At 42.0% G+C, this 21,858-nt stretch overlaps 3 protein-coding genes across 3 annotated transcripts; 2 read left to right on the top strand and 1 right to left on the bottom strand.

Moving 5' to 3' along the window:
- Positions 1 to 1,127: 1,127 nt before the first annotated feature.
- Positions 1,128 to 11,015, bottom strand: cbx6a (chromobox homolog 6a). The gene is made up of 5 exons (XM_080722112.1): positions 10,881 to 11,015; positions 9,760 to 9,803; positions 9,244 to 9,309; positions 6,594 to 6,660; positions 1,128 to 6,044 (listed from the first exon to the last, which is right to left on the bottom strand). The coding sequence occupies exons 1-5, from the start codon at positions 10,947 to 10,949 to the stop codon at positions 4,731 to 4,733; spliced, it is 1,560 nt and encodes a 519-aa protein (XP_080578238.1). The 5' UTR covers positions 10,950 to 11,015; the 3' UTR covers positions 1,128 to 4,730.
- Positions 11,016 to 13,063: 2,048 nt separating this feature from the next.
- Positions 13,064 to 16,583, top strand: LOC308281803 (nuclear transport factor 2-like; the record flags this gene model as incomplete). Its single annotated transcript, XM_080722114.1, has 1 exon — positions 13,064 to 16,583. The coding sequence occupies one exon, from the start codon at positions 13,064 to 13,066 to the stop codon at positions 13,445 to 13,447; it is 384 nt and encodes a 127-aa protein (XP_080578240.1). The 3' UTR covers positions 13,448 to 16,583.
- A 1,533-nt stretch (positions 16,584 to 18,116) lies between these two features.
- On the top strand, positions 18,117 to 21,007 carry LOC308281802 (cerebellin-1-like). The gene is made up of 4 exons (XM_080722113.1): positions 18,117 to 18,266; positions 18,400 to 18,477; positions 19,040 to 19,168; positions 20,364 to 21,007. The coding sequence occupies exons 1-4, from the start codon at positions 18,155 to 18,157 to the stop codon at positions 20,651 to 20,653; spliced, it is 609 nt and encodes a 202-aa protein (XP_080578239.1). The 5' UTR covers positions 18,117 to 18,154; the 3' UTR covers positions 20,654 to 21,007.
- Positions 21,008 to 21,858: the final 851 nt, after the last annotated feature.

Consider the following 21,858-nt stretch of genomic DNA (forward strand, 5'->3'; position numbering starts at 1 on the left):
CTATCCAGTGTCTTGTTTAAGAAGGATGTTTCATAATTTTATGTTACTGAATAATGCAATTAATTATAAGGACAAACCCACACTTCATGTGTGAAGCAAATTACTTTTTGAAGCACTTTTAATTAAAAGCCTTGTACAAGAAACACACAAAAAGCAACTGTAACAGGTAACATGACACAGAATACATAACCTGTACAATAAGGGTTTGCAAAACATGCTTCAGAAGTTCAGATACATTACACGTCATCATTATCATCATTATCATCATTTCATCATTGCCATCAATACATTTACATTATTCATATTACCATTAACGACACACAACTGCAGTCTTAACACATAAGTTCATCAGCTGGGGTTTCCCATCCGATCAAACCCATATTGGACTAATAAAAATAAAAAAAAACAATGGCACTCAAAAAGCATCACATTAACATTATGCACAATTCAAAAAATGTATTAATATACAGTACAAAGAAATCAATTAATTTCATTGAAACTTCATCCTCGCATTTTAACAGGATTTTTCCTAATTTTCAATGAGTGCTGCATCTAGCACCTTGAAATCACGCCTCAAATTTCAAATCACAATTTCAGAGGAAAAACACAAGAATCAAGAGCCCTATTTGGTACAAAGATAGGCCACTAAGTCGAGTTGTGCTACCCCGTAAAACAGGAAGAGAGGTGAAAAAACAAAACATTGCTATATTGACTGTTGAAATCATTGCCAGGTAACCTAATACGCCATATCCTTACACTGTTACAAACTGTAAGAGTATCCTCTACACACCATTCAAAATGTTTACGAGACAGCATATGTTGGTCATTGAGAGTATGACACAGTATTGACAACAACTAGAATCATCTACAGCAGGGTTCCCCAATTAGTTTTCCCCAAGGGCCTAATTATGTCTATAGGGTACCAAGCCGAGGGCCACAACATTGCAGGGGACGACGGTGGCATTCCCGCTACTCCAGCGACAGTTTTCGTCATTGTCGGGTGAAAATCTTGTTTCGTTTTGAATTTATCATTTTAAAAATGATTTAAACTAGTGAAAACAGCCGATCTACAAGCACACAACGCCTCGCGGTGCGAGGCGTTGTGTGCTTGTAGATCTGCTGTTTTCACTACTTTTGTGCGACGGCCTTGTATGATTTGCGAAAGAACGTACAAATTTGGATACGAGATTTCCACCCGACAACGACGATATACTAGTGTCGTTGCTGCTCTTATACCACCATTATTACTGGGGTTGGTGGGGGCCAGACAGTAGCCCCCTGCGGGCCGCAAATGGCCCGCGGGCCGCCTATTGGGGAACCCTGATCTACAGTACATGACAGAACGACAGGACAACACGGCAGCTGCGTCATCTGTGCTCAGAAACATGGAGTTCTACAGTATTATGCACAAAGCACTCAGGTGTGGCTGAACGCCTCGCGCTCTAGGTTGACCACAAGTGTAATTCAAAAGTCCCAAACGATATTGCAGTTTGTGCCAATGTATCTTCGCACTGTCAATTTCAAGTCACGGAAGTGTGGGAATGAGTAGGATGATGAAAACGTCACCTGGTGTGCCGCTGGGATGAAGAGAGCAGCTATAAGGCAACGCGCGGAAGGTTTGGAATATTGTACGTTAACAACATAACACAGGAGCACCAGACGAAGAGGCATGGTGGAGGGAGAGCCTCTAGAGACAGGGGTAGCACCAGAGATCGCCATGAGTTTGGGTTTAGTTTTGACTTTATATCATAAAAATAAAACTGTACTTATGTGGCGGAGAGCCATGGGGATATCCCTTTGGAGTAATGGTTAAGATGTTGGACTTTCACGCGGGAGACCCGGGTTCGAAGGTTCGGATCACCTCCGTTACACTTATACATCAAGTACTTCAGGTGAACTTGATGAAAGTTTCTGGGCTGATCAAGACGCCAACATTTCAATTTCAAACCGTTTAAAAATCTTACATTTCAGGCGTTTTAGCTGGCACATTTAGTTATTTGCAATAGGGGACCAGAAATGGGTGTTCTAGACAGGACATGAACACACTATGTATTCACTATTGTGGGGATAGAACATGACCTTTTTCAGTTAAAGGACAATACCGGTATTTCTAACCGACTGACTACAGTACTGCCAAGTATGGTGATCAGTGTTCATTTAAGTTGACCCATATGCGTGAAGGTACATTTTTACACTAATGATTTTGCTGTATAAACGCACACCTAGTGTATTTTCTGCAATAATTGTCCTCACAGTTCTTTCTTCCCATGATAGGAGGAAACTGGGTCCTATAAAGCCTTGCAGTTCTATGGCAGGAAACATTCTCTACTGGGGACAATAGTTGATAAATCCCATGAAACTTCTAGCACCGATCCCCATTTCACCTGCAACCTGAGCTGATCACAGGGGGACAAAATATAATAATCCACCATTTTGCCAATGGCTGGTGTCCGTTTCCTGGATGGCAATAATACCAGAGGTTATTCAGATTTTGTTGGATTCCTCATAGCACCCCAAGATCCCATCAACAGGTGTGAAGATGCATAACTCGGCCTAATATCCATCTTAAACTCCAAGAACTAAGACATATCATGACGCAAACTGGGACGGATATGAAGCCATACAGCAACAATTGCCCATGTACCACTGCTACACATAATAATCAGAAGAAACAGCCAATCTCACACACTAGCACCCCAAGGAGACCGCCAATCTCACACACTAACACCCCAAGGAGACCACACAAACTAGCCACAGATTCAAATCAAGGTTATTGTGCATAAGATATCTGCCAGCCTTACAGAAGCAAATTATGTTTCACTTCACAAGAAATGATGTATCGCTTCTTCGATTATAATAGAGCAGCCAAAGTGACCCAAGAGTTTCCCATCTGTACAGGATGCCCTCTCAAGTCTGCTACAAAATAATAAAATAAAAAACACAAGATATTCCACTAAATGTGGCATTACGTTCCAAAGAAAAGCTGAGACTCTGTCAGCATTGTCTACAAAGTGTAAGGTTTCAAGAAACCTTTCTTACGGTTCCTTTCACTTTCAAACATTCCATACTGTCTTACAGACCTTGATTTCTGGAGTGTATTTCAGTCAGTATTTTAATTGATGTACAGTAATGGTGGGTAGGCAATTATGCACACAAACCAATTACTGTCACTGTCAGTTTATCCTTCATTACACAATATGCAATATGTAAATTGCAATACGATTACATAAAATGTGCAGTTACATGTGCACTGGATCAGATGTCCGTTTAATACTTATTTGCGTTGCCCAAACTGGATTCATAAATCTAATTGCCATTCGTTTTCAAAATGTCAAGGAGCTCACAAGGACAATTTCCGCCACTTCCTTACTTAATAACAAACATTCAGTGAGAGGTCAAGAACAAATACATTTCTATTTTATCTGGAGCCAACCTCAGCCTACACTAGCCATGTGCAACAGAGACTAACTTGCTAGAGACTACCTCGCTAATAATGCACCGTTAGCTTAAGGACTGACCAGCAACACACCAATGACCATAACAGGATATTAGACTAAATGGTTTGCTCCAACTACCACAGTGACAGGAGACTTTAATCATTGCTCTGAATGCTCACCAGGTTAAAGTGGTGTTAGATACTGTAGAGCTCCCACAGATTTACAAAACAGCCTATCGCAGTAATCTATGGAACTGCCAGAGGCCGATGAAATTAAACTCATCGGTCACCAAAACAACTACTAGCGTGGCTCATCTAGTCCTTCAGGAGTTGAGGAGTTACAGTTTTACCTGCCACAAAAAGAAAATGTTAAGGAGACTACACTGTATTCTTATACTTATCACAATTAAAAAGCAGGCCAGTTTAGAGTCTCGGCAGACATTCCAGCGTGGTGTTTGTAAAAAAAGAAAGGAGGGAAAAAACGAAAAAACACAAGGCAGGCATGAAAACAAGGCGAGGACAGCAATAAGTTAAATCGTATGCTTTTTGTTGTGGTTGTATATTCGTTTGTAGCTTCTAATGTTGTGCGTGCATATAAATACTTATTCATATGTATATGCCTGTGCGTTCAAGAGAGCGAGAAGAAAAGGCCTTGAAATGATAGCAAGCTAACATAGAAGAGGGTTTTTTCTGCATTAAGTACATACCTCGCTGTAATGATGCAATAGAAGTCCAACTAAGTGCAAAAAACACACAACCTTTTTCTTATCATCGATAAGTTGGATCTCCAATGAACTTGGGGTGGGGGGAAATTGGCATAACACCTTGAAGGCATTCAATTCTAGCCTTCACTGCAAATCCTGTATCAAAATAGTATCCATCTCTTTCATTTACACTAAGTGTGCTTGATAAGGTTTTACTTTGGGGATATTTCCATTACACCAAACAAGCTAAACTCAGCATGCCTGAAGTAACTGGAAGGAAAACAAAATACCACTTTCACCTAAGCGTTCTAAAAGAGTCAGTGCTGTGCAAGTGAACAAAAAATATGGCAATTTACGTGAAAGGAAGGGCTGTATTAGCTGACCCTTTTGAATTTACACACTTCTGTTTCAAAAAAAATATGTTCTTATTACCATTCATTGGCTGGGCGGTTAAGTTACATTACATTTCATTACTACTTTCATTTAACATCTTCAAGTAAAGGGAGGAGGGGGGGGGGGGGGGGGGGGTCAGTGGGCATATTGGCAAGACTTCTTAACAATGAAAATATATTTAGCAACAATGCAGCTTTCTATGGCTTGGGGGGAATGGGGTCTTCAGGGGCAGAAAGGCTGTTGGAGGGAGGGGAGGAGGCGTTCTCGGGCACGGAAGAGGGCGAGGCAGGGCAGGAGGCGGGGGAGGGGAACTCTTTAATGGTGACAGTGACCAGGTTGGTGGTGACGTCCGTGACCACCACGTCCTGACAGCTGGGCGCCATCTCCGGATGCCAGTCCGGGTCCCCCTCGGCAGGAACCCTTTTGGGGTCTGCGGGGGTCAAACTCTGGTTGCCAGGGGCGAAGGGCACATTGGGCGGAGGAGGAGGAGGGGGCGCCGTGTCGTCGGAAGCGGCGGGTTGGCATTTAGGTGCGTTTCGGTGCGGTTTCCTTCCTCCCCCGTCCGAGGCCCCCAAATGGTCCAGGGCAGCCTCTTCGTCCTCCAAGGAGGAAGAGGCAGAGCCGGATGGGGACGAGGGGAGGCAAACGGAAGCTGCTGAGGTTTGGTCAGTTGATGGGGCAGAAGCAGACTGGTGGGCGCTTTTGCCCTTTAGCGGTTCTGAGTGAGGTTGGCTGGGTGTTGGCTGGGAAGAACCAGGGTCCTGGGGTTTCTGGCTGGAGGCCGATTGCGCTACAGAAGCCTCTGCATTGAGTCTGGGCCGTGGTGGTGGTCCTGGGGTATACCGGCGCTGCTCGGCAGAGGAAAACCGGCGCTGGGAGTTGGAGGGCCTTCCCCTGGCTGGAACAGTGGAGCACGTTCCAAAAGTGACGGGGCCTCCACACTGCATCCCAAAGGGTGTCCCGTACATGGGGAAGCCCAGCAACTTAGGAGGGGGCTGGAACGGCCTATACGGAGCCTCGCCCTGCTTCTTTCCGATGATTCTGTTGCGCGAGGGGATGTTCTGCCGTCCCCCGGGAGCACTCCTGTTGCCCCCCGCACTCGCTGCGCCGCCGCCCCTCCCAGGCTTGCCGGTAATCTTGAGGTTGAGGATGATTCGGCCCCGCTTCACCTCCCGGGGCTTGACCCGGCGGTTCAGGATGCGGACGGTCTCGGAGAAGGGCGAGGTGTGCGGGCGAGAGGGAAAGCCACCCTGGCCGGTGAAGGGGGGCGCCATGGGGTCCGTGCGGGGGAGAGGACGCCTGGACATGCGGTGGCAACGACGAATGTCTTTCTTTAGCTTATGGGTGGCTGAGAGGGAGTTGAGCTTAGGAGAGGGCGCTGCAGCTGAGGAGGAGGAGGAGGAGGAAGAGGCAGAGGGCTTCGGTTGGATGGATGCGGTCGAAGTGGAGCGCGGTTTAGCCTGGCGGGGATTTGTGGACTGAGAGCTGGTCTCTCCTTTCTGGGAACGAGCCTGGGGAGGACACAAAAGTGATTTACAATTGGAGAAGCTAGCCAGTAATCTAGTATTAATTAAAAATGTAATAATACGATAATAATAATTAAATACTATATCGTCGTTGAACGGTGGAAACCTTGTATGTCCAAAACAGTTTGTTTTGTATCATTTTAAAAATGATTTAAACTAGTGAAAACTGCCGATCTACAAGCACACAACGCCTCGCGGTGCGAGGCGTTGTGTGCTTGTAGATCTGCTGTTTTCACTACTTTTGTGCGACGGCCTTGTATGGTGAAGCAGGGCTTTGCTTTGTGAAAGAAATTACAAATTTGAAACTTGGAGATACGAGGTTTCTGCTCTACAGTGACGATATACTAATATGGATATACAGTACAGTACATGCCCACTGTCCACTTTTCATTTGTTTGTTTTAGCTGGACCACAACGACAAGATTGTCTTGCAGGGTGTTGCTGAAAAAAGTCGCCGTGTTCAAACAAACCCTCCTCTGAATAGATAAAGATTAGAAATGCATGATTCCATTGTAGGCGAGTTCTGAACAATACCTTCATGACAACGTTTTTGGGTTTTGGCCCCCGTTTCTTTGGCCCGTTTATTTCCCTCTCCCGCTCCCTGAAAAAGAAACAAAGGGAAATGAAAACAGATACTGGAAGTCAGAAAAGCTACTACTTTAGTTTCCAATTTGAATTTTTCTCAACTTGGTCTCAGTGATGAAAGGACAATTCACATAATGTATCCTATTGAGATAAAGGCAACACTTGCTATGCATGCATCCCATGTCTATAATGCATTGTAAGCATACTTATAGCGCATTAAAATTTGCTTATAACACTGTATAACTAGAAGCAGTGCTCTTCCGAGCACAGGTCTCCACCAGGCCACACAAATCGGCCTGTTATAGCGCCACCATGAGGATGATTTAAAAAATGTGGGGCAGAGGTTCTGAATTAGCATCCAGGGAGTGTGTGTGCTCAGTTTGGCAGCGATCGGGCCAACGGCGCCGGAGATTAGCTGGTAACAACCAGGCCACACAAATCGGCCTGTTATAGCGCCACCATGAGGCTGATTTGAAAAATGTGGGGCAGAGGTTCTAGATTGGCATCCAGGGAGTGTGTGTGCTCAGTTTGGCAGCGATCGGGCCAACGGTGACTGAGATTAGCTGCTCACAAACTGCGAGGACGCACGGATGCACGCACGGACGGACGCACGCACGCACGCACGCACGGACGGACGGACGGACGGACGGAGGGGAAAACATACTCTCCCTCAGCCTTCGGCTGGTGGAGACAATTATAGATAAGAACGTATACATATTCATAATGCTTTATATCAATGATACTGTGTTATATGCAGATTATAATATACTATAATTAAGTATGCTCATTATAGAAATGGGATGCAAAGAGCAATTGTTACTGAGATGAACAAAGAACTTTGCAACCTTTTGGATTTTATCAGCACCAAAAAAAATATCTTTTAATAAAAAGTACAGTCCAGTGAAAGTTATTTTTCAACAGAAAACAGGCTTGTGTTGGCCAAGTTGAAGAAAAAAAAGAAGAGATTAGATTAAAATGTGACATACGAGCATATGATGATGAAAGGTGTGTGTGTGTGTGTGTGTGTGTGTGTGTGTGTGTGTGTGTGTGTGTGTGTGTGCGCGTGCGTGCGCACGCGCGTGTGAGTAGATCAGTTTGACAGAGAGCTTTTGAAGCCTGAACAGACCCAGATACTCTGTCCTGATGTGACCATTATGGTTTCCTGTAAACATCTCCTCTTTCCAGTGAGATGCTTTCAAGTGGCTTGGCAGTTTGACAAAAGGCATTTCAGTAACAATGTGCTTGTTAACAACGGGACAGCGAACGGGGACTGAAAGGGAAACGCAATCAATGTATAAAAAGCGGAAACAGGCAGACTGAGCATTTCAACCCGTTTTCTAAAGGTGTAAACCGTTATTTGGGGGGGGGGGGGGGACAAGTCTTGTCTGCTCTGCTGCTATAGAGTTGTAAGAAAGACGATACAGAAAAATAAGTTGCTAATAACTGTCTATGAGACCTAAAGCCCCTTTTCCACTGACATGGCCCAACACCACACCACTCCACACCGCCCACTTGTGTCAGGTTTTCCACTACAAGGACCTGGGTAGAGTGGTGTGAAAGTGTTACTAAAGCCCCTTTTCGACTGCAGTTTTAGCACCACACCACACCACACCACACCACACCACACCACACCGCACCATATACAAATATCTACATTTTCCATTACAAAAAAGTACCCCTATCGGTAAGAAACAAATTGAGCCTTTTAACTGTGATTATAATACAATATAAATTTGTATTACAACTATCCTAATTATAATGCACTGTAATGGATTATAACTGTGATTATAATACATTATAAAGTATTCATGTATTACTATGATAATTAAAATACACTATAATAGATTATAATAGTGGTTATAACACAATAGAATCTATTATCATGTATTACAACTATATCCTGGTGGTCTAAATGAAAAGTCAGTGAGTGATCAGCCATTATGAAGTGTTTGGCCCTGTTTGGCCTAGCTCAGACCTACTCTAGAGTGGATACTTTTTAGTACACTGTTTAGTACCACTTTCACACCACTCTACCCAGGTCCTTGTAGTGGAAAACCTGGCACAAGTGGGCGGTGTGGTGTGGAGTGGTGTGGAGTTGGGCCAGTGGAAAATGGGCTTAAACATGGTACTAAAAAGTATCCAATCTAGAGTAGGTCTGAGCTAGGCCAAACAGGGCCAAACACTTCATAATGACTGATCACTCACTGACTTTTCATTTAGACCACCTGGATATAGTTGTAATACATGCTAATAGATTCTATTGTGTTATAAACACAATATAGTGTATTATAATTATCATAGTAATACATTAATACTTTATAGTGTATTATAATCACAGTTATAATCCATTATAGAGTATTGGATAGTTGTAATACAAATTTATATTGTATTATAATCACAGTTAAAAGGTTCAATGTGTTTCTTACCGATAGGGCTAGTTTTGTGTAATGGAAAATGTAGATATTTTTATGTGGTGTGTGGTGTGGTGTGGTGCGGTGTAGTGTCTTGTAGTGTGGTGCTAAAGCTGCAGAAAAGGGACTTTGTGAACGGTTGTTTTTTCTGAATCTAATAGATCGTATCAGACCACAATTGTACTTACTTCTGCTCAAAGCCCGTTATCAGCCTGTCATCCAAAATGTTTTCTTCCGGCTCCCAGGTGCTGTGCCTGAAAACACGCACGCACGCACACGCACGCACGCACGCACGCACGCACGCACGCACACACACACACACACACACACACACACACACACACACACACACACACACACACACACACACACACACACACACACACACAGTCAGTGAAGACTATTCAGACCACCTTTCTATCTTAAGAAAATAAATGTCTCAGAGATTCTAGGTTAACCACCTGAACCCTGGCACAGTAGCATCCATATTTCTAGGCATGTCATAACTCGCAACAGCAGGTGAACGGACGTTCTGCAAAAATAGCAGATCTACAAGCTCACAACTCATGCAACACATTGTGAGCTTGAAGATATATTTGGTGTAGAGGGGAAAAAAGTTAGGGACCAAGCATAGAATCTTGGTGGGCCACGGTCAACACCGTTTAAGTGTTTAACAGATGTCTTTTTGAAAGAGCAACACTTACTTCAGTGCCCATCCTTTCCATTTAACCAGGTACTCAACTCTAGCCTGTAAGAGAAATGATTATCAGAACAAATAATAGCTCAATATGCAAATAAGAAATTGCAATACATACATCCAATTCAATGAAAATCCACATTGCAAGAACAGGGTAGAAGTTTCCTTTTACTTTTGTGGTGTTTCACTCTGACTCACCACCAGCAGCATGAGGGTTTGAACAAACTTTTGTATATATTTTTTTTGCCAAACATTGTATTATGAATTAATAATAATTGCAGGGCTCACCATTCAGACAGTTGGGTATTTGCACTCTCAAGGAGGATGTGTGATTTGTCAGTGTGGGTCAATAATGCATTTTGTGACTTGTGTTGCTTTACACAGTCTGATGTGTTGTCACATCATACAGATGTGCTGGAAACGCATCCTATTTTAAACATACATTTATTTATTTTTTACTTGTGTGAAGGCCTAGTTGGTTCCACTCCAACCAATGGAAATGATCCATTAGTGGGAGATTAAGAATAAATCGTGCAGGTAAATAAAGTTAAAGGTAAAAGTTATTGTTTGCAGATGTGTTCTCTATACATTACAAGTTTGAAAGGACATCATTGCCCAATGTGGCCAGTGGACGGTAGGTAAACTTGTGTCTGCAGTATGCAGTGTTATCTGTAAAAGCCTTGTTTCACTAATAGCATCTGCTTTAATGAAAATAACCCGGGGCACATGCATGCAGTTGTGTTGGCCTTTTCTTTAATTTGGAACTGCCAAAGACACAGAATAATGTGCAGCGTTAGCTACCATTAGCTTGCAGTCAAATAAGGCCCCTCCATTTGAGCTATAAGGCTTGTTGTCTGCTTTCCCTCCTCGCTAGCCCCTTCTTTGTGTCGCTATTTTTATTGCTCTGCCGATGCCAACATATACGAGCCATGATGACTGATAGCCTAGCCTGCTAGCTCCTAGCCCCCCTGCGCTAAACCAAGCGGACCGTGGAAGGCATCCACATATTGCAAGGCCTCAACAATGAAATGCATGGCTCATCGTGCATTTTGGAGTCGCGCCACGAGCACCCCTGGGGAACATCTGCACACACACGGCCATAAGACGCAGGCGGCCGCCCGCTCTCACCTTCCTGACGCGGCGTTTCAGTATGGCTTCAGCGGCAAACACACGATCCCCGGCCGCCGAGAGCTCCATCTTTCATGCCCGACTTGTCTCTCTGACTCTCTCTCTCTCTGTGTCTGCTCTCTGCTCAACACAAACACACACACACACACACACACACACACACACACACACACACACACACACACACACACACACACACACACACACACACACACACACACACGCAAGCACGCACGCAGGCACGCATGCACACACACACACCAGAAGGCTCTGGTGCACACTGGCTTTAATTATTCATCAATATATAAAGGATTTTTTTTTTTTTCTTTTGCAATTCTTTATTTAGGAAATTTAGTATATATCCTACAAAAAAATCTGCTCACTTACACATGTGTGTCTCAGTAAAAGTTGGTAGTAGAGGATGATCTTGCAGAATAAACTCTTCCTCGATATAAAGGATTGAGAGTAGCCTAATAATGATAGTTGAAGACCCGAGTAGGCTACAACATTCGATAATTAAGTAATAGGCCTATAAGTAGCTTATCTATCTTATATGAGATACATAAAGTGGTTCCTGTGTAAATAAGCCGTAATAGGATCTCCTTTTAGTTGACCTTGTACCAGTGATTTGTGCTGTCATGAAATGGTAATTTTGATTGATTGATTGATTGATTGAATACTTTATCATATCATATCTTAAGCATCACAGAGGTAGCCTACAAAAGTAAATATTATTATATTTGTTATATTATATTATATTGTTATTAAAGTAGGCTAAATGGAATGATATGGATGAGAATATTTGTATCTTGAAAAATAAGGGATTATGTCATATATATATATATAATAAATATAGGTCTATATATTATAGTGTTCTATTCTCACTCTTGAGTCTGTCATCAGATCACTTTCTCCAGCAGCAGCTCCAACTCTGTCTCCTCTCCAACACCACAGCAGACACACAGAAACCAGGACCAGACAACCTGCTGTTCGTCACGTGGCTGAAGTCAGGCAGCCCCCTTCTGGTCGTCCTAGCAACAGCAACGGCTAGGCGACCCAGGGAGGCAGAGCAAACCCCATGATGGAGCTATTTCTTTAAAAGGTTAAAAAACTGTTCAGGGCATAGTTTTTCTTTCTGGAATTGTGGATCAGACTGGGTACACTGGTTTTCTAATCCCTTGTTGTGCTTTCTCACCCTGATAGTCAGCAAGTGCTTAGAGAAGCTGGTGAGGGAATACATCTGCTCCACGCTACTTGCCTCGCTGGACAGTAAGCTCTCGCTGGACCCGTGGCAGTTTGCATACCGCAAAAACAGATCCACCGATGACGCTATTGCCATGGCTTTCCATGCTGTCCTTTCACACATGGACAACAAGCTGCTGAAGGACAAATAAGTTCGTAGGCTGTTCGTGGAGCTACAGCTCAGCATTCAACACCATTATCCCAGCAAATCTTGACACAAATCTCAGAGACCAATGGGGCTCTTACATCATTTTTTAGGCAGAGGAGAACTTTTGGTGCCAAAAGGCACCAGCGCCCGTGAATCTTTTTACTATGTTTACTATTTACAAACTTTTCTTCTCTTTCTTGTTGACAAGAAAGTGGTAGAATTATACTTTAGTCGTTATTTTTTGTCTCAGATCTGTTGAAATAGAGAGGGACACAGCACTGCCCATATTGACAATAAATCTGCTTGGAGGTCTGACTACAAAATGATGTCACGGCTTAAAAGCCCCATAGGGCTACACCCAATCAGGTGGTGAGAATGGGCAGCATCTGCATCACATTTGACCCCCTGACCCTCAACACTGGAGCACCTCAGAGATGCGTGCTGAGCCCTCTCCTCTACTCCCTGTACAAGTGTACATGCACAGACTGCAGTGCACTGCCACACATGACACCTATACGATACGCAAACATCCCATCAAGTCTTTCCCTATGGAGCCGTGTGGAACTCCATATTTAGTTGTCAATTATCATGTCGTGTTGATGACGTCAGAGATTCTCTGGTTTTATATATAGCACACATTTCATATTTCATATTACAAGCGTTTACTCAATCCTCTCCATACTGAAAGAAGCATAGGGTGGTAACCATTTTGTTTTGACAAACACAGGTTACGGTTGTTGGCTTATTTCGAGCACTGTTTTGGTTTGTCGTGCGTGTTGCTCGTGAATCAAATATGGGGGACAAGCCGTTTTTCGAGCAGGTAGGATCCGACTTTGTGCAGAAATACTACCAACTGTTTGACAGCGACAGAGCGCAACTAGGAGTACTGTATAACGATACATCATGCCTTACATGGGAGGGAAAGCAGTTCCAGGGAAAAGCAGCAATCGTCTCAAAGCTTCGCAGTCTCTCCTTCAATCAGGTTGCCCACAGTATAACAGCACAGGACCACCAGCCAACCCCAGACGACTGCATCATGAGCATGGTCATTGGACAGATAAAAGCAGATGAAGACGCCATTCTTGGATTCCACCAGAGTTTCACCCTCAAGAACATTAGCAACAATTGGGTGTGCACCAACGACATGTTCAGGCTGGCACTGCACAACTATGGCTAAGTTCCGCTCCCACTGTTGCCACAGTGAAGGGTGCAGTGTTGAAAAGAAGGGGGATAAGGAGTATAGAGTAGAGGCTCCATCCCTCCGTCCTCCTGTCTCATTCACACCTTTTTGACAAACAGAAGAACCTCATGTGCCACCAAAAGTAAAAATTATTTTACTGAGGCGAACTGATCAGATGCTCCTGTCTTCCCCTCCACTGATCTGCATGCCCGAGGAACCCCCTTTACACTCAAACCAGACCAGGACAAATATACAGATTGATGCCATAACCTGATGCCATTATTCTTACTCCATTGACCCTGGCCTGTTCTCTTTACTGTATTTTGGTCTCTTCTGCTTCACTCTACCGAAGATGAATCCACACTCCACAGCTCCCACTCACGCAAGTTTTTTTTTGTGTAAATCCATGTTCAGAGTCAGCTTCTTCAGTTGCTACTTCAAGATGCAAGATGTGCATGAAGCAAAAGAGGAACTGCCTGATAAGAACCAAAAGACACTGTATTTGCTCGTAGCTACACGGGAGGGGATGCCAGGCTAGCAGTGAGTGGAGAATGCCACAGATGAACAAAGAGGCAACGACGTGTGTCAGTTGCGTGGACGCACGCACATCAAGAGAGGCCAGTGAATCAACCTTATCGTAACCTCCTGGATCTCAACCAGGATGAGCTGTATTGGGCAGACTGTCCAGGGAAGGGATGTTGACCATGGAAGCTTCAGCCTCAGCTGCAGAGCCACCAGGAACTTTTGGCAGTACTCTATAGTAGTCTCAGTGCTACAGCATTTTAGTACTGATTCCCCTTTCTTTTCTTTTTTTTTGGCTTATTGTGTAAGAAGTAGTCTCTTCCTTATGTGCCCTACTGGGAGAGTCTTCAAGTCTGGGTTACCTCTTTATAATATTCAGCTTGATGTTTCACTTCCACAGTGAAGACAAACTTTACTAGTTCCTTGGTCTTTTGTTATCTTAGCCTTGAAATAAAATAAAAAAGTATTATTGTATATATAAAGCAAAGTAAGATAACTAGAAAGGTGCGTTCAACAGAGCCAAATATCCACATGCACCAAATCTATGCATGCACTCTATGCGTCCATCTTTGTCTGAATGGGGCATGTGCAATGTTACAGTTACAGTATGTGCATGCATTAAAGGTCACCGGGCTAAGGGATGTTATAATGGACAAGACAGTGTCTAATAAAAGTGTGGCTTCAATGTGCAATTGTGGATCTCTGACTTCATGTTGATGAATGTGTTTCACATTTCGTGAAACATTCAGACAAAAAGAAAATCACACCTGTGCGAAGTGCACAGATCTCCATACATGGAGATCTGTGCTAATTATGTGCTAATTATTTTGACTAATACACAAAGTGAAACGTATAGGAGCAGTTTGCAATGCTAAAAAAAAAAAAACGCAATATGTGAAAGATATTTGGGCCTCACAGGCCTTCCTGACACATGGCCTCCTTTTTGTGGATCAGTCTCGATGACAAAAACATCCCCCGTATCTGTATTTCCTAAATCTGTACTTCAAGACGTCAGCAAGTGCTGAGGAGGAATTTGGTCTCATAGGTTTAGGAAAAAGAAAAAAACCCAGATATTTTTTTTATCCCATTATTTCTTAAAAGATCTTCAGTACTAATGCAACTACAGTCTGCTATCAGAGAATCGGGCAAATTCAATACTACTTTATGAAAAAGAAACGTTTATACCACATACCGGTAGCACCCTAAACATTTGGAGCGTTTGTGTGAGTTTGACTTTAATATACTTGTGACCGCCAAACGTCCCCCCAAGTATAGAAGAATTTGAGAACTAGACATTTCGAGAACCATTGTCCTTGTCCTCACAAGATATATTATTGTTTTATGGTGAAAAGGATTTTTAGGGCAAGTTTACAAACTGGAAAAGATTCAGGTTGGGGTTAGTGTTAAGGTTAGGATAAGGCATTTACAGGTTAGAGTTTACCTATTGTGTCATGAACCAAAAATAGATGATCTGCAAGCGCACAACGTGGCGTGTTGTGAGCTTACAGATCAGCTATTTGGGGGTTTTGGGGTTAGGGTTAATAATTCATATTTAAAAAATCATACAATTATTGCCCCAAACTGTTGCATATCCTCACAATTATAGTAGGTGTTTGTGTGTGCCTGTGCGTGCGTGTGTGCATGCGCGTGTGTTGTTAGTCCAAGTGTGTATACAGTTGTGTCTAGTTACAGGCACTTCAATCATGGACCATGAGTTGTGTCACTGTCATTGATTGGATAAGCTGGTTTAATAATAGATGATGTTCTTACATTTTAAATGTCATACACATGCAGTAAGCTCTTACATGACAAATAACAAATAGAAAGGTGCAATTCTGGGAAATTGCATGTGTGGTTGGTTGCACTTACACAAGTTGTGAGGAATCCACTGGGAAATAAATTCTGTCTAATATATATTTATATATTGTGATGTCAAGTGAAGCATGACCAAAGGTTTCACTTCTCTGTTGTGCAGCCTTAAAACCCGGATAACATCACTCAAAAAGTTTACAAAACAGGTTAGCTTTGCTGGAAAAAAGAAAATAATCTCAGACCGTATACAATGTTGCCTATTGCAACCACAATAATAATAATAATAGTGTTTCTTGCTGTTTTTAATTCTGTTGAATGTAAAGCCCTTCGTGAGTTCTCTCTGTGAAAAGTAAATGCTATACAAATAAAATGTACTTACTTACTAGTTGGTAACTGTAAAGTTCATAACCTCTTTGTGGACCTCCTGATGAATAAATACCAAATGATCATTAATTTGATTATGTGGTATTTTGGTGACACAAGGCACAGCCATAGCTGTCTTACATGACACATAGGCTATGTGATCTGGACTCGGTCCAGACTCTAATACTTGTTGACAGAATGTGCAATGAGTTGATGTTATCAGGCAGTGGTGGATGTTATAAGGCAGTTGCTTTTTACTAGAGCAAAAGTATCAATACAGCATTGTAGAAATACTAAAAGTCCGGAATGTGATGGTATTGGCATCAAAATATCCCTACCAAACGTAAAAGTACTCATTATGCGGAAGGCCTCGTTCTACAAGTATTCAAATGTATTTAATGTATGAAAATCTTTTGAACATAGCAGATCTACAAGCTCACAATGTGTCACATTGTGACGCGCTGTGAGCTTGTAGATCAGCTATTTTCAAAGGCCGAAATGTATAGGGCTGAATTGGGTATATTTTTGTGATAATTATTATGAAGTAACTAAAGTTTTACTTCATAAGAGTAAAAGTACAATATTTGCCAGGTAACAAATACAACCTTACTCAGAGCAGCAGCTAATTCTGCTTAGTGACAAAGTGTAGCTTGATGACCCTGTCCGAATATCTTTCAACCCAGATCTCTTCACTGCAGAGAGCCGATGTACGATCTACAAGTTTGTGAACATTGTGAGCTCTTCGATCTGCTATTTTCACTGGTTTTCAATAGTTAGGCGTTACATTCATGCATTTTCTGTACGTTTGGATGCTTGGTTGGTTGGGTGTTGAACTGAAAAAGGTAGTGAGGCCCTGACCTCACAGGACAAAGCATAGAGATGTTACAAGCTCAGCAGAAGTACATGTTGATTTAGTAAGTTAGATGATATGAACATGTTTACATAGCCTACACACACACTAAGCATCTTTGACCCACATTTAGTTTGGGATCTGGTCATACTCTGCTAGGGATGGAATTAGGATGTAAAAAAGAGAAAAACATGCCAATCTGCAAGCTCTGTTCATTTTCTGGGAAATCTGCAAGCTCTGTAATTTTTTGGGGAAAACCAGACAAATTATTATGAAACAGTGTTTATGAGCTAACTCTGCTAGAACTGTCTTCTACTAACTTTAATAATAATATAGCCCTCAGTCATTGAGCTGTGTAGCAGTGAGCGTCTGTCTCGTCTGCTCTTCTATGATGATAAACTGACAGACACATGTTATGGAAATAACATATTGTCCATTCGGAAGGTGAATGCATATATCTCAGAACAGTGGTTCACAAACGTTTTAGCTCGATCCAAACGAGTGAAAATAGCAGATCTACTCGCTCACAACACGAAGCTTGTAGATCGGCTATTTTCACTAGTTGGGTTGGAATTAGGGGAATTTCTTGGATAAAAAAGAAAAGAAAAAAAAAAGATCCAAAATACGTGTCCCCAACCCACAAATGGCTCCCGACCCAGTTTCTGGGAAACAGTGTCAGAAGGACATTGTATGGGCATTTCCTGTTGAAGCATTGCCAAACATTATCTCAAACTCTTTCATGTCAAGGACCCCCAAAGTAATATGTATTTGTGTTGTTAAAAATGTTTCAAAGAATATTACAGATTCTTCACCTTTTTCAAGATGTTTTGAAAATAGCTGCAGATCTACAAGTTGAAAATTAAAGTGCTTTAAACTGGTTTTGATGCTATATTAATTCATTCGGGAAGCCCCTGAACCCACTCAAGGACCCCAGGAGTCCCAGAACCCCACTTTGAGAACTCCTGCCCTCAGGAGCACAAGTCATCACCCTGAATAAACCAGTTAGCTTTAAACATACTTACCCTCACGCCTCCATCCAATGAAAACAAGACAACATACCAGAGAAACAAATACAGTATAGCCTGTCACTCCCCCAGAACCTCTGTATTATAAATACAAGGCAACAAGCTTGTTCTCTACAGAGTCTGAGTTTCACAATGAAGGGCGCTTTGCTTGTTCTACTGTTCTGTCTGGCTGAAGCAGATGACGTCTGGTATGTGGTCAGAGGGCTAACAGAGAGGCTGAGCAACATGGAAGGACAACATGCAGGTTAGGCTGGTCAAGAGGCTGCATGCTTGTTGGGTAAAATGTGATTTAAAAATGTTGCTTCAAGAAGTTCTAAAACGTGTAGCGTGAAATGTTATAGATAATATATTTCATTACCGTTTTTTTTCTTCTTCAGAAATGTCTGCCAGACTGCAAGCAAGTGAAAGTAAGGTGGAAGAGCTCCAGACCAGACTGAGGAGCAGTGCTTCATCAGGTATAGTCCCCAAAATATCATAATTTAGAAGATGTAGGCTATATTATGTATTAATTTAGCCTAGTTTTACTGTCATCGTACTGGCCCTCTTATAATGTCAACTGAGAGATACAGTTACTATTACTATGCCTAAATTCTGCAGTTAGACCTTTTAACACAGCAAGAAACAATTATAAGATCCCACTTCTGGCAACACATCCAGTTTTATTCAAATATAAAAACAATCAAAGATCCCCTACTTGAAAGCAGCTTTGCATGTTCCAGCCCTCGTGTGTGTCAATCTTACCCACTCTTACTGAACTTATAGTGAACTAAGATCCTGTAGACTTATTGAATATTGACAACATCGCTCACAACACAACCACTAGAAACTTTCTATGGAGTACTGTAGACACTGTTTAATTGTACTACTTTGTATTGTTGAAGCTGACAGGTGGATGCAAGCTGCTATAATGCAACACAACACATATAATGCATTTGGTATATCGGCATAATAGTATATAACACTGTATATTCTTATGATATTATTATAAATAATTTGATAATGTTAATGTTTTGACAGATGGATCAAAGGTGGCCTTCTCTGCTGGTTTGGGTACGGATGGAAGGACTGGACCATATCTTTCTCAAACCACTGTGGTCTACAAAAGAGTCCACACTAACATCGGCAACGCATACAATCAAAATACAGGTATGTTGTGATTAAGTCCACTTTGTGAACTAAATCAATTACCTCTCACCAACTAATTACACAATGTATATACTGTAGGCCTACCTCAGGCTACCTGTCAGATTATCAGACATTGAGCTACTATTGAGTGCTATACTATTCCTTGTTGACTAACTGTCCAGCTGTGTATCCACTGCTGCTCATAACTATGAATAGACCAGAACTAGTCCATACCCATTGATCTGTGCACCCACACTATTTGTAGACTGGGGACTTACACTATAGGCTACCATAGGAGCCTTAACCTCCTACAATGCTAAAAGTTAGCCTCCACTGATTCAATCTGGCTAATCCCCAATCCTATCTCCACAACCTCTCCTGATCATAAATTGCTTGTTAATAAATCTGAAAACACATGAACCCCTAAACTGCCAAGAAACCTCCTGCGTCAACCTTTGCTTCACAATGCCTATTGTCAGCACTCAATGTGATACAGTGACAAAACAACCAATCAGAAGACAGGCACTTTTATACAGATGCATTTTTATCTTAACATTTTATTGAATCTGATTTGTAACTTTTACAAAATGTAAGCTGTTTATTAAGTGTTTTTACCAGACTCACTAGTCACTACTACCAGCCTATACTTTGTTTTAATTCATTATCTTTATAAAACTATTGTAACTGCTACATTTCTGCATGTTCTTTGGGCTACATTTTATAAAAGGTGCAATACAAATACAGCTATTATTATTATAGATTCTGATTGGTCAATCATCAAATTCAGCAATCATCGTTTCTCAATAACATACCGCTGCATAATACATACCTGAACCATCAGTCAATCCTCTGTGCTTTCCCAGGTCTTTCTATCAGCCGGACAGGGTTTTGAGGTTATAATTTCTGTGAGGTAAGGGTTAGGGTTAGGGTTAAGCGGTTAACCATAATAACCCTAACCCTAACCTGGCAGATTGCCTGCTGCCATAATCAAGGTGGTAGCCATGTTCAGGGTGTTGAAGACCCATCCACTTCACACCCAAGGCTAATCAGGGTTTATTTCTCAATGACCTACTCATTTTGTATCTCATGCATATACTGTACAGTATGTTTGTATATTGTCCTGTGGGGACCCCGGAAAGAGTAGCTGTTATCGTTTGAAACAATCCAAACATAATATATCTTATACTGAAATTTCCTGCATTCTCTCCTCTCATAGGCGTCTTTACTGCACCATTGAAAGGAGTCTACTACTTCAGATTTACGGCATCTCAATATACAATAGCAAAACGTGTGGAGATCATGATGTTTAAAAATGACCAGAGACTCATGTATAACCTTGCAACCAATACTCACGACCAATCTTGGGAATACGTCTCTAATGCAATCATCGTGGAGCTGGAGGAGGGGGACACTGTTTACATGAGCTTACCTCATTCATATAGTCTCTATGACTATACCTTAAACAACCACAACTCATTCAGTGGCTTTCTGCTTTTTTCTATGTAACACTACTAATGTCACTGTCAGTAGCCTAACTACGTATATTTACTCAAGTACTGTACTTGACTTGATTAGTAGTCAGAGGTACTCTCACTTTACTTGAGTGTTTCAATAGTTTATTCTTCATCTCAGTGGCAAATGTTGTATGTATTACTCTGCTACATTATTTGACAGCTTTAGTTGTGGATTTGGATTATTCATAATTAATCAATTATGAATCAAAAAATCTTCTACATCTTTTCAAATTTCAATTTTTTCTAAGAGTCGAGTCTCTCTCCTCTTTTTAATTTCAACATTGAGAGCTCACACAAAGAATGTTTTAACTGTGTGATATGACATTAAACCTTGATTTGAATACAATTGGATTTTGTTTCATGTTATTTAACACAGTTGTTTGTGAATGTATTGGTCCATGGATGATGAGTTTTCCACAACCCCTGAAAGAAGAGTTCTGTCTCTCAACTGATTAATGCAGCTAATGTTAATATTGTTGGGGGAAAGCCTATCTACACGCTGATTAAATATCAGCTTGTAGATCAGCAATTCTCTTTTCTTTTTATTGACCATGCCCAAAATTGGGATGTCAGGGTTAAAGTGGTCAGCTATATTGTGGAGACTGCAGTAGCTGTCCTCTGTATACTGGCCTATAGGGGGCAGCCCTGAGACAGGCATTAAATGTGGCATAGACTACTCCACGTTTGGGATTTCAATCAAGCATCTATATCGGAGCACTTGGAGGCAATCCTAAACCAGAATGTTTAGCTACATATTCCCACAAACACCTCTCACAAACATAGCCACCACGTCGAACAAACGTGAAAATTTTAAAATGTCCACATTTTAAACATGCCACTCTTTGAACCGCATTTATTTCAATTTAACAAAATTTGCCTCACGCAGAGCAGCCACTCCTGACGGAATGATCCAACGTTGACCGGCGACGCGATTTGCGTCACATATGGGCGTTAACACAACGCACTCCAACTAAGTAACTGCCTGCAAGCAACAGAGATGGGGGGGAGGATGGGGGGGTGGAGAGTAGAGAGAGTAGAAAGACAGAGCGGAGCTGTTCTGCTTCACACCAAACACTACACAGGGACACACACTGCCATTGGAATATGATAGGAATAGCGTGTTTTAAACCTTTTACTTTACCCTTTCTGCAATGACAACCTTAAAAATGCAGCTTACAGCAGAAAAATGACTTATTT

This window comes from Nannobrachium achirus, assembly GCF_963921795.1.
Source record: "Nannobrachium achirus genome assembly, chromosome: 3".
Classification (NCBI taxonomy): Eukaryota; Metazoa; Chordata; class Actinopteri; order Myctophiformes; family Myctophidae; genus Nannobrachium; species Nannobrachium achirus.

Excerpts from the sequence above, each read along its gene's own strand:
- cbx6a (XM_080722112.1), bottom strand. The coding sequence starts at position 10,949 with ATGGAGCTCTCGGCGGCCGGGGATCGTGTGTTTGCCGCTGAAGCCATA. Across the intron at positions 9,804-10,880 it reads TGAAACGCCGCGTCAGGAAG|GCTAGAGTTGAGTACCTGGT; the intron begins GTGAGAGCGGGC and ends TTTCTCTTACAG. Across the intron at positions 9,310-9,759 it reads TGGAAAGGATGGGCACTGAA|GCACAGCACCTGGGAGCCGG; the intron begins GTAAGTGTTGCT and ends GCGTGTTTTCAG.
- LOC308281802 (XM_080722113.1), top strand. The coding sequence starts at position 18,155 with ATGAAGGGCGCTTTGCTTGTTCTACTGTTCTGTCTGGCTGAAGCAGAT. Across the intron at positions 18,267-18,399 it reads CATGGAAGGACAACATGCAG|AAATGTCTGCCAGACTGCAA; the intron begins GTTAGGCTGGTC and ends TTTCTTCTTCAG. Across the intron at positions 19,169-20,363 it reads CGCATACAATCAAAATACAG|GCGTCTTTACTGCACCATTG; the intron begins GTATGTTGTGAT and ends CTCCTCTCATAG.